Raw genomic sequence first — 12,482 nt, 5'->3', positions numbered from 1 at the left:
TGGTTTCACAGAGATATTTAGATGCTTCATAGGTGTTTTCTACATTAAATAGGCCACAGAAGCAGTATTTTCTTCTTTAATGTTGACTATCAGTAATATCTATAGGAACAAAAGAAGTAAGCATGTCTATAAGACTTGAGCCTTTGTTATGTAAGTAAAGCGCTTTTAGTGTTTCTTGCTCAAATTTGGGATTTTTTATCATATGTTTTTTTACATCGTCCATCAAAATGCACTGTCCCTGTTAAAAGTAACAGTCAGGTGTTTTCATAGACCCAGGAAGGCAAAAGATTGAACCAGCTGCCTGTCCCTTCAAGCTTTTCCTAGTTATGTATGACAAAATTAAAATCTATTTACTAAATATTAAAAAGTAACTTCCAAGTGTAACTAGCTAACAGAAGCAACTAACAAAGTTAATATTACCTTAAGTATGTGTCTGGAACTGACATATAATACACAAATAAATAACCTACATTAAATAAAGACATATTTAGGACCAATAAAATGTGTGTGTGTGTGTGTGTGTGTGTGTAAGGCATGCTACCTTTTGCTGCTACATCCTGTTTTACTTTTATCTTACATTGGTGTTGATTGAACAGCACTAAAGTGTTTTCAAGACATCGAGCGAAATCATTCTCAACGATTAAGCTAGTACGCTAAAAATACCATACAAAAGACTTGATGATCTGACATATGCTGTCATATTAAAGAGGAAGTTCATACAGAAATCGAATTGAAATATTTTTTTCTCTGGTGTCTAAAGCCATAAATATTTGGATGAATATTGGGAACAGTTAGAGAGCTGCACACCACCACAGAAGATTTTAAATCAAGCATTGAAGATGTGACTCAAGTGCAGACTTCCATTTGAGGGGTTTTAACAAAAGTATTGTATTAACTGTTTCGCACACATTGTTATACAAAGCCCCTGATTTTAGAGGCTCAAAAGTAACTGAATAAGAAAAATTTAAAAATAAGGATTAATTAAACTACTTTTGCTGGAAACCTTGAAGTCTAGAACCATTGGACATTACCAAATGCCTACTGCAGGCTAAAAAGTATGATTGTGATCAGATGAGGTCTGTTCCCTTATTATTCCATGATAAATACAGCTGATAAAAGCCCCTGAAAGGATTGCATTTAATTCTCAATGAGGTCCAAAGCGGTGTTGATGCAAGTGAAGGAAGCTATCATTAGCCCGAAAAAGCAAAATAAATCGAAGAGTGTTTTAATATTTGGATGAAAACTGACATCATCAAATGCTGCATTTACTTTACTGTTGCTCCTTCAGTTGCTCTTTGTGGGTCTTTCTGCCACCATTTTTATATTTAATAACTAAAAACATGTCAGGTGACTGTCTTAGCCATTGAGGAATCTCACATTTCTTTACCTTGAGAAACTCTTGGGCAGCTTTTGCCCTGCACTTTGACTCACTATCCACTATCCATCAAATTGAATGGTTCTTGGATCAGTTTCGAACTTTTGGCTGAACCTGAACCTCAATGCCTCGCACACTTTAGAACTAATTCTGCCACTTCTATCAGCAATCACAATATTAATAAACACTAGAGGTCCAGTTGTGTTGGCAGCCACACATGTCCGTACCATTACATGCCTTCACCATGTTTGACGGATGATATGGTATGGTATGTTTCTGTCTCCATCATTCTGGTTTTTCTTTGCAATATTTCTTCAGAACTGTGCAGGCTCCTTTAGATACTTTCTGTCTTTTACAAGATACTTTTACTCTGTCATGAAATAACGAAGATAACAGCATCACCATAGAGGTGCCTGTCAGTCAGTTGTCCAATTACTTTTTAGCCTCTGGAAACTGAGGACTATGTACAAAAATAGCTGTTATTCCAATTTGTTTGTTAAAGCTGAAGGCCTGCACTTCAATCATGTCTTGATTTCTTGATCTAAAATCAGTGAGGAGGCATCCAGAGTCCAAATTTCATTCATTTGGAATAATTCAGCAGTGACTCAGTGAAAATAACAAAAAAAAAAAAAAAAAATCCAATCACTTTGCTTTTGGGTGAGCAGTTTCTGTTAGGAACAAGTTTCTTTCTACTGAGCTACATCCATCAATCTTTTCAATGTGACTACAAAAAGAGCAACTATTATCCCCCTCAGCTGAGCTGCAATATCTCTTTTAGTAATAAAGTACTAAATAGTTCCCTTTAATTGGATTTGAGGATGAACTGTCTTCAAGAAATCACAACATCTTAACTCTGGTCCAAGATGTCATGATAACTAAAGATACACTTAAACACTTTTAAATACACTTAAAAATTACACTCTTTGTGTAAATCATCACTGATGAGCGGATCACTCCCAGTAGATCGATCCATTTAGTTTGTTTAGGAAAAAAGCTCTCAGCTTACTCATAATTTCTATAAAACTGGACCTACATAAGACAGTTAAACAGTTCTGTGTGACATGTGATTTTAGGTGTCTATTAAAGAAGTAAAGTCTGATGTAAAGCAAATATCAAAGTGTATCTCTGTAAAACCAGCATATAAGGTGGTGATGCATAGCCCTAAGCAGATTTAAAAAATACTTTTTCCATATGAGATATTAAGTTACACAAAACCAACCAGCTGATAAGCTGACATGATCCAAAAGCCTCTCAAACATCTTAGTCAGTTTATTGCTTTGACCAGCAACCATTTCCAAAATTTCCATAACCCTGCACAGGTTTTGTTTTAAACATAGAGAACAATATAAAGGTTCATCATGCCAGCCATCATCGGCCTACTTCAGCTTTGGGAATGTCTCAAATCCGGTCAACCTCTAAATTCTTTGCTGTCCTTTTCAACATGTTCTGTCTATTTGTAGAAGGAAAGGTACACACCAACAAGAACATTCTCAGATCATAGCCCAAAAATGCAAATGACCCCTTCCCCAAGTCCCAGAAAAAAAACATACCGCTTTCAAAATGTGCATAAAAAGCAGCATGAAGTGACAGCTTAAACCAAAACATTTTGCACAGTTTAATCAGTACAATTGCAAAGTGCTTAATTGTTGTTTGTCTTAAAGGAGAAATTGCATGGTTGTTTGAAAATCTCTGCTCTACTTTCTCCCTCCGACACTTGTGCTCTGATAGAAAATCCTTGTTGTCTAGAAAATCCAGTCTCATTTCTGATGTCAAGAGGCAGGAGGATAAGAAACAACAGTGTGTGTGTACCTGTGTTTTTGTGTTTGCATGTGTTGTGTGACATGAGATGAAAAGTGAAGTGTATTGTACTGTATATCATGCATGCATTTTTATACTACGTTAGCTATATGTAGATACAAACACAACAGTCTGCTTGTATTTGATTCATGCTGTTAGCAGTCGTCATCCTCAAAGTGTGTTTTCTGCAGAACCTTTACATGACGTTCATAGATCTTGAGGGCGGGGCCAAGTCTGATTGACAGGCCAGTCAAAACATCATTACGCTGCATGAGGAGAAGTGACTTTCCATCGATTTCCTAATGAAGAGAGCAAAACAGCGCATGCAGGTGCATGTTGATTACAAGTGTTTAAAGTGAAGCGCAAGCCATTGAGCTTCTGTATGGTGCACTCTAGTGGCAACTAAGGAAGATCACAGCCTTACCTGGGTCCTGAACGCAGCAGCCTGCTCAGGGAAACCCGCTGCTGTGAAATAACTGACAACATCTGACACTGTCCAGTTTACTGGGCTCCCATTGACGCCCTCAGACTTCATGAGCCTGCAAAAATAACACAGTTGGTCAAACAGAAAACATGCAGGACGCGACGTTGAAACAGTCAATTTTAACAGTTATAGTGCTGCCAGATTTATTTTTCCTCTCTTTTGTAAATTCTATAGTGCATAGCATGACTGCAGAAAAACTATCAATGCTTTTTCATTTCATAAAACTGGTAGAGAGCTGGGGCCAGAGATCTGGATCACTTTGTCTAACCTCGCAGAAGTCATTCACCTCTAGTATGCTATGCATTGACTTCCTGTGTTTCAGTGATTACTTTTGTGTCACAGTTGGTATAATCATATGTCTCACTTTATTTTAAGTGTATAATGTAATCAGGGAAGTGCTTATATTGCACTACACAATATCCTGTGATTAAGTGCTTGGTGGTGATTAGTTGGATATTAAGGTTGAAATTAAACTCACACAACTGTTAAAATATTATAACTTTTTTGTGTCCTGTCTGCAGATTGAAGCTAAGATCTCACAGGTTAAGTACAATTGTTTAGTTTTAATTTATGGGTGGTCACATCCATATTGGCTGAAAAGAGTCCATCAAATATGGGCAAATATCAAATATGACACTAAACAAATGTAGGATGTTCTTCACATGAAAAATAATGTGAAAATGAAAGTACACCATCCTTGAGTTTCAGGGTTTTTATATATTATAATAAATGTCACCTTGTAGAACCACCTCTGCCACATCACTGTCAAACAATTTTAGCCAGCTCTTCTTTACAACGTTGCTTCAGTTCAATGAGGGGAGTTGTTTATGCACAGCTCTCTTAAGGTCCCACCACAGCATTTCAATCAGGTTGAGGTCTAAACTTTCAGTGGGCAATTGGAGCACCTTCCTTTTCTGTTTTTAGCCATTTTTTGTAGATTTGCTGCTGTTCTCATTGATCATTGTCCTGTTGCAAGATCCAATTTGGGACAAGCTTTGTCTGTCAAACAGAAAGTCTCCTTTTAGGAGAGCATCCTAACGTACGGGATAACATCATGGTATGCAGGGTGCTCAGCTGCAGACAGGAAAGTACTGCAGAGGGTCATCAACACAGCCCAGAAGATCACTGGCTGCTCTCTGCCCAGCCTGGAGGTCACAGCAAACTCTCGGTACCTCAGCAGAGCTGGCAATATCATCAAGGACCACTCTCACCCCAGCAATCAACTGTTTGAACTATTACCGTCAGGCCGACGGTACAGGTCACATAAAACCAGGACAAACAGATTCAGGGATAGCTTCTTTCCCAGAGCTATCACCGTAGTAAATAAGCACAAAAACAATTGAACCTATTCCATACCGTCACTGTCATTATATTATGCTGCTATTCATACTGTCATTATATTAATGCTGCTATCCTGTATATATTGTACATACTATTGTTTGAGTACTTACGATTGTTTTTTTTGTACTTTTTATATTTTACATTTATATTTATTATTGAAACTTGCACCAAGGGAGTGGCACTCCAATTTTGTTGTACTCTGTACAATGACAATAAAGGCTATTCTATTCTATTCTATTCTATTCTATTCTCATGTTTCACTCAAGAATACTTTGGTATACAGAGGAGTTCGTGCTCAACTCAATGACTGACAGATATCCAGGTCCTGTGGCTGCAAACCAAGCCCAATTCATCACCCCTCGACCACCGTACTGACAGCTGGTCTGAGGTGTCTGTGTTCATACGCTGTTTGGTTTTTTCTAAATGTGACACTGAACATTACGGCAAAACATCTCCAGTTTAGATTCGTCATTTTTCCAGATGCAACTTTGCAAACCTAAGCTGCGCTGCCATGTTCTCTTTTAGCAAGAAGAGGCTTTCTCCTGACAACCCTTCCAAACAATCCACGCATGTCAGTCTTGTTCTAATTGACTTGTAATGAATTTAACATTAAACATGCTGACTGAGGCCTGTAAAATGTGAGACGGAGTTCTTGGGTTTTTTGCAATTTCTCTAAGCATTGAAGGGTCTAAGCATGGAAGGAATTTACTGGTACATCTACACAGACAGACAAATAGATATTTTATGATCCTGCAAAGGAAACTGCTGTGTTACAGCAGCAAGAAAAAGAAAAAAAACATAGTATATTATACAATAAAAACAACATTTTCAAAGGAAAAGTACCAGAGGCCCATAGTGAAGGTCTTATAATGAGAGGTAGTGCAAAAAAAGCAAAAAAAAAAAATCCTAAAAATATAAAACTAAGATTGTACTAAAGTTGACTGCAAATAGCATTAATAAATAATATGTACACAACAAGAAAAAGCAGAAACAAGCTGGGAAGATGGACGGCTGTCTTGAATGTTTTCCACTTGTGAATAATCCTTCTCAGTGCAGAATGATGGACTTTAAAATGTTTGGAAATGGTCTTATAACCCTTTCTGTATTGATGGGCAGGAGCAATTGCTTCACCAAGATCATTGCTGCTGTGTTTCTTCTTTTGCACTGTGTTAACACACACCTGAATGCTCCAGACCAGCAAACTGCTAAAAATCTGCTTTTATAGAGGAAGTCACGCCTTCTGATGATTAGTTAATCGAGTGCATTTGGCTGCCTCTTACCCTGTTAATTCCTATCAAGGTTTACTTAGTTTTCTACACACTGCTTCTGTATTTAGTTATAAATTGTATAAATAACAACACAGTATAATATGTCATGTTTTGTAGCTCATCTGACGTTCTAATTTTAGAACCTGCTAAAGACCAGGTGTCTTTTTAAAGTATCCTGATATTTTAAACCTTGCAATAGAATCAGGGCATACTTTCTTCATCACATGACCTTATCTGAAAAAAAAAAAAGGCTTCAAAACAAACAAGAAGTAAATCATCCGGCAGAATTGGCTCAGCAGAGCATCACCAAGAAAACAATATGTGTTAATGTCTATCTAAAATTGATCAAAATATGAAATAAACTCAATTTTATTTATTTAATTTTAATCAGTCAAATGTTACAATGCAAACTGGTCTGTGCAGGACTGCAGTGAGAAATCTGTTGCAGAGTTATTAAAGTTTTGTAATTCATCTTTTTTATTTTATCTAAACAGTTTTTAGTTTTAGGAATAGTTTTCTTGTTTGAGTTTGATTGTTTTTTATTGTTTTGAAGAAAATGACAGCATACAGAGAAGGACAACACATCACTCCAAAGTATTTCAAGAAACTGCAAGACAAGACAGAGCCTGTAAAGAGAATAATGGGAGGTGTAAATGTGAGTGTGTGGGTTTTAGTTTCAGTCTGTTTTCTTTCTTTTTTTTTACTTGGCAGGACAGTGAGGAGAGTGGGCAGGAAAACTCAGAAAAGAGAGAAAATGTTTGCATTGAAAGACAGTTTGATGAACATTTGAATTCTGAATTCTTTGTTTTGCTAGCATAAAAGCAATTTTTTTAAAAGGGAGCAAATGCCCAAAAAGCAAAGCAGAAATAAAATCTGTATCAGCACCAAATTGATATTTTTAACATATATATTGCTATGTATCGTCAGAATTTCACACAAAGAAGCTGTTGACTTTTGTTCATAGTTTTCTAACGCTTGTGTGCATGCATGCATCAGCATCTGCAACATCTCTACTGTACTCACACTCCACTGCTAATGGTTATCCCTCGTTCTTCAGATCGGCTGGAGTCTCTCGGGGAGGCTGTGGGTGTTAGCAGGCAGGACGACACACCGACCTCTGTCTTGCACTCCAAATCTACGAAGGAGGCAAGTATGATTCCTTGTCGTGAAACCCGAACATGCACTCAGTTTGAGATTATCAATGAAACGAAACTCACTGTTAAAGTCTGAGGAGCTGTGGTTTATTTCATCATGCTGTGTCTGATTCTGTGCATGGACAGGAAAGAAAGACAGGGGTTAAATTAAATGCAAAGAGGGAGTGTCAGAGCAATACAGAGAGAGTCATATGACCTCCGCCTAAAATGAAGGACAAGAGGAGCTAGCAGCATGAAGATGCATCATGACAAAACCACAGTGGGACATTGAGACCATCTGCTGTGGGAGTAAAAATGATGATGTGCAAAGGTATGAAGTGGACTGGGGGGGGGGGGGGGGGGGGGGGGGGGGGGGGGTTTGACAAAGCTGATGAGTCACCCTGGTGGAGAACTGAAGTCTGCCTTAGACACCTTTTGTAATAGGATTTTTCTGCCCGACTTTTGAAAGCATAGAAAAGCCTCCTGGAGATAAATGGATGCTTCCACATACTGAATCTCTCATTACTTTAACCAACAAAACTCTGTAATTAGGGCCCGAGCACCGAGAGTGCGAAGGCCCTATTGTATCTGCTCCGTTTCTTATTAGGGCCCGAGCACCGAGAGTGCGAAGGCCCTATTGTATCTGCTCCGTTTCTTATTATTAGGGCCCGAGCACTGAGAGTGCGAAGGCCCTATTGTATCTGCTCCGTTTCTTATTATTATTATTATTATTATTATTATTCAGGCGAAACAAGGGCCTTTTTGAGGGCCTAAACATGCTCAAAAACTCATGAAATTTTGCACACATGCCAGGTCTGGTGAAAAATTTTGTATTTTAATGGTTTTACATATGAGCACTGGGAAATGGCTCTACAGCGCCACCTATGCCTTGTTAAATGCAGCCCTACGACCACATCGTTTGAGCTACATGTATGAAATTTGGCACACATGTGTATCATGCCAAGACGAACAAAAAAGTCTGTGGGCCCATTGACGCAAACCCAACAGGAAGTCCGCCATTTGGAAGAGAAGGTGACATTTTGGCTCTAATTTTGCCATTTCCATGCCTCGAACTTTTGCGAACTCCTCCTTGGGGTTTCATTTCATAACCTTCAAATTTGGACAGTGTCAACTACACCCTTGTGCCATGTTAAATTGCGGAGCTTTTGAGTTTTCACAATACTATGAGGCCGTGGCGCCATGGCGAATTTCGATGACTCGCCATGAAAATCTTATTGCCTCTCATTCTGTCATACATGTTCCGATCTGGACCAAAGAGCACACATATGATAAGGCTCCACCCCTGAACATATTTCAACTGCCATATTTGACATCAAGGACAGCGCCACCTAGTGGGAACAGGAAATGTCATGTTTTACACTTTGGGGTACAGTATAGTGAAGGGTGACATCTGCAGCCTCAAATTTCTCCAGGAAAGCCTTAAGGAGTTGGTCTTGGGTTACAGTGAAAACTGTGACTTTTCGCCAAAGGGTGTGACCCCAGTGGCGTGGCGAACTTTGATGTCACGCCATGAAGAAACAAATTAGTATAACTCAATGAAATCCAGTCTGATCAGTACCAGACTTTACAGGCATGATGTCAGACCCGCCCTGAACAGATTGATGTGCCCATTGTCGGAAATACGGACAGCGCCACCTAGTGGCAACAGGAAATGTCATGGCTTTAATTTTGTTGTTCTGATTTTCACAGGTTCATCGTGGCCACCTCAAAAGCGGTGAATATCACCATCAGTCCCTCATGATGCTTCAGTGCAGAAATTGTGACTTTAAACTGAACGGCGCACCCTGGTGGCAACGCGGTCCACCATGAAAGATGAAGTGGCTTTTGAGGGGCTTGGAAAGTTTATAGAGGCTTGAAATTTGGCCCACGCCTCCAATGTGATGAAGACTTTGTTGTCATGTCATCACTTTCATTGAATAGCGCAAAATGGCTCCACAGCGCCCCCTACAATATTTCAAAATATCAGCCCCTGCTCTGTGGTTTATGTATGAATCTGAAACCTGGTAGGCTTATAGGAGATATCAAGATGTACAAAAAAGTCTCTTGGAGCAATATCCCAAATCCAACAGGAAGTCAGCCATTTTAAAATTAATGTGCAATTTTGGCAACATTTTCCCCTCTTTTCAGGCTTCATACTTTGACGAACTCCTCCAAGGGATTTCATCATATTGAACCATTCTCCAGTGTGTGGAATCTAAAGACCTTTGTGATGTTAAATTGCGAAGCTTTTTACGTCCAGGGAAACGGGGTGGTTATGGCGGCACTTAGAGTTTGAATCACTCGCCAAAAAGCAGTAATCTGCTGTCACTCAAAAACACAAAGTCCAATCTCTCCCAAACGTCTCAGGTGTGATTAGACTCGAGCTCGGAAGTGTTTGTTATGCCATTTGTACATAATGGTTAGAGCGCCACCTAGTGGAACGACTAACTAATCATGAATGAATGAGTTGAAATGTTAGCTGGTGGTTAAATGCATGAATTCCATCAATGTGACATCAGATCGGACGTGCTGGTTTTAGGTGTTGGGCGTGGCTCGACGCGCCGGGGGTGCGAGGGCCCTCATAACGCTGCTTGCAGCTTTAATTATTATTAGGGCCCGAGCACTGACAGTGCGAAGGCCCTATTGTAATTGCTCTGTTTATTAGGGCCCGAGCACTGACAGTGCGAAGGCCCTATTGTAATTGCTCTGTTTATTATTATTATTATTATTATTATTTCGGCAAATGAATTGGCCGTTTGAGGGCCTAAACATGCTCGAAAACTCATGAAATTTTGCACACGCGTCAGGTCTGGTGAAAATTTACGTATTTTAATGTTCTCAGACATGGCCAGGGAAAATTAGCTCAGTAGCGCCACCTAGAAAAATGAAAAACGCGAGCCCCCGGTATGGGTATGACCTACATGTTTGAAAGTCGGTACACCTATATAACTTTCAGAGTCGAACAAAAAAGTCTATTATGGCAATGTCCTAAACCCAACAGGAAGTCCGCCATTTTGGATTGAAGGTGACATTTTGGCTCTGATTTTACCGTTTCCATGCCTCGAACTTTAACGAACTCCTCCTTGGGATTTGGTCCTATAAGCTTCAAATTTGGACAGTGTCAACTACACCCTTGTGCCATGTTAAATTGCGGAGCTTTTGAGTTTTCACAATACTATGAGGCCGTGGCGCCATGGCGAATTTCGATGACTCGCCATGAAAATCTTATTGCCTCTCATTTTGTCATACATTTTCTGACCTTGACCAAAGAGCACACATATGATAAGGCTCCACCCCTGAACATATTTCAACTGCCATATTTGACATAAGGGACAGCGCCACCTAGTGGGAACAGGAAATGTCATGTTTTACACTTTGGGGTACAGTATAGTGATGGGTGACATCTGCAGCCTCAAATTTCTCCAGAAAAGCCTTAAGGAGTTGGTCTTGGGTTACAGTGAAAACTGTGACTTTTCGCAAAAGGGTGTGACCCCAGCGGCGTGGCGAACTTTAATGTCACGCCATGAAGAAACAAATTAGTATAACTCAATGAAATCCAGTCTGATCAGTACCAGACTTTACAGGCATGATGTCAGACCCGCCCTGAACAGATTGATGTGCCCATTGTCGGAAATACGGACAGCGCCACCTAGTGGCAACAGGAAATGTCATGGCTTTAATTTTGTTGTACTGATTTTCACAGATTCATCTTGGCCACCTCAAAAGCGGTGAATATCACCATCAGTCCCTCGTGATGCTTCAGTGCAAAAATTGTGACTTTAAACTGAACGGCGCACCCTGGTGGCAACGCGGTTCACCATGAAAGATGAAGTGGCTTTTGAGGGGCTTGGAAAGTTTATAGAGGCTTGAAATTTGGCACACACCTCCAAATGGATGTAGGCTTTGTTGTCATGTGATCATTTTCATTGAATAGCGCGAAATTGCTCCACAGCGCCCCCTACAAAATTTCAAAACATCAGCCCCAGCTCTGTGTTTCATCTATGAGTCTGAAACCTGGTAAGCTTATGGAAAATATCAAGATGTACAAAAAAGTCTCTTGGAGCAATATCCCAAATCCAACAGGAAGTCAGCCATTTTAAAATTAATGTGTAATTTTGGCGACATTTTCCCCTCTTTTCAGGCTTCATACTTTGACGAACTCCTCCAAGGGATTTCATCATATTGAACCATTCTCCAGTGTGTGGAATCTAAAGACCTTTGTGATGTTAAATTGCGAAGCTTTTTCCGTTCAGGGAAACGGGGTGGTTATGGTGGCACTTAGAGTTTGAATCACTCGCCAAAAAGCAGTAATCTGCTGTCACTCAAAAACACAATGTCCAATCTCTCCCAAACGTCTCAGGTGTGATGAGACTCGAGCTTGGAAGTGTTTGTTATGCCATTTGTACATAATGGTTAGAGCGCCACCTAGTGGAACGACTAACTAATCATGAATGAATGAGTTGAATTGTTAGCTGGTGGTTAAATGCATGAATTCCATCAATGTGACATCACATCGGACGTGCTGGTTTTAGGTGTTGGGCGTGGCTCGACACGCCGGGGTGCGAGGGCCCTCATAACGCTGCTTGCAGCTTTAATTATTATTATTATTATTATTATTATTTCGGCAAATGAATTGGCCGTTTGAGGGCCTAAACATGCTCGAAAACTCATGAAATTTTGCACACGCGTCAGGTCTGGTGAAAATTTACGTATTTTAATGTTCCCAGACATGGCCAGGGAAAATTAGCTCAGTAGCGCCACCTAGAAAAATGAAAAACGCGAGCCCCCGGTATGGGTATGACCTACATGTTTGAAAGTCGGTACACCTATATAACTTTCAGAGTCGAACAAAAAAGTCTATTATGGCAATGTCCTAAACCCAACAGGAAGTCCGCCATTTTGGATTGAAGGTGACATTTTGGCTCTGATTTTACCGTTTCCATGCCTCGAACTTTAACGAACTCCTCCTTGGGATTTGGTCCTATAAGCTTCAAATTTGGACAGTGTCAACTACACCCTTGTGCCATGTTAAATTGCGGAGCTTTTGAGTTTTCACAATACTATGAGGCCGTGGCGCCATGGCG

At 39.9% G+C, this 12,482-nt stretch overlaps 1 protein-coding gene across 1 annotated transcript in view; it reads right to left on the bottom strand.

Moving 5' to 3' along the window:
* Nucleotides 1-2,722: 2,722 nt before the first annotated feature.
* The window catches only part of samd1b (sterile alpha motif domain containing 1b), a 121,661-nt gene continuing 111,901 nt past the window's right edge, over nt 2,723-12,482 (bottom strand). Inside the window, exons 4-7 of the mRNA XM_080879948.1 lie at nt 7,483-7,531; nt 7,289-7,400; nt 3,597-3,711; nt 2,723-3,471 (exon numbers count right to left, since the gene is read on the bottom strand). Coding sequence (XP_080736074.1) covers nt 3,328-3,471; nt 3,597-3,711; nt 7,289-7,400; nt 7,483-7,531 — 420 coding nt within the window. The 3' untranslated portion in view covers nt 2,723-3,327. The remainder of the gene's footprint in view (nt 3,472-3,596; nt 3,712-7,288; nt 7,401-7,482; nt 7,532-12,482) is intronic.

This window comes from Rhamphochromis sp. 'chilingali' (assembly GCF_963969265.1).
Source record: "Rhamphochromis sp. 'chilingali' genome assembly, chromosome: 4".
In the NCBI taxonomy this organism is placed as follows: Eukaryota; Metazoa; Chordata; class Actinopteri; order Cichliformes; family Cichlidae; genus Rhamphochromis; species Rhamphochromis sp. 'chilingali'.
This window is presented reverse-complemented; position numbering and strand designations above follow the sequence as displayed.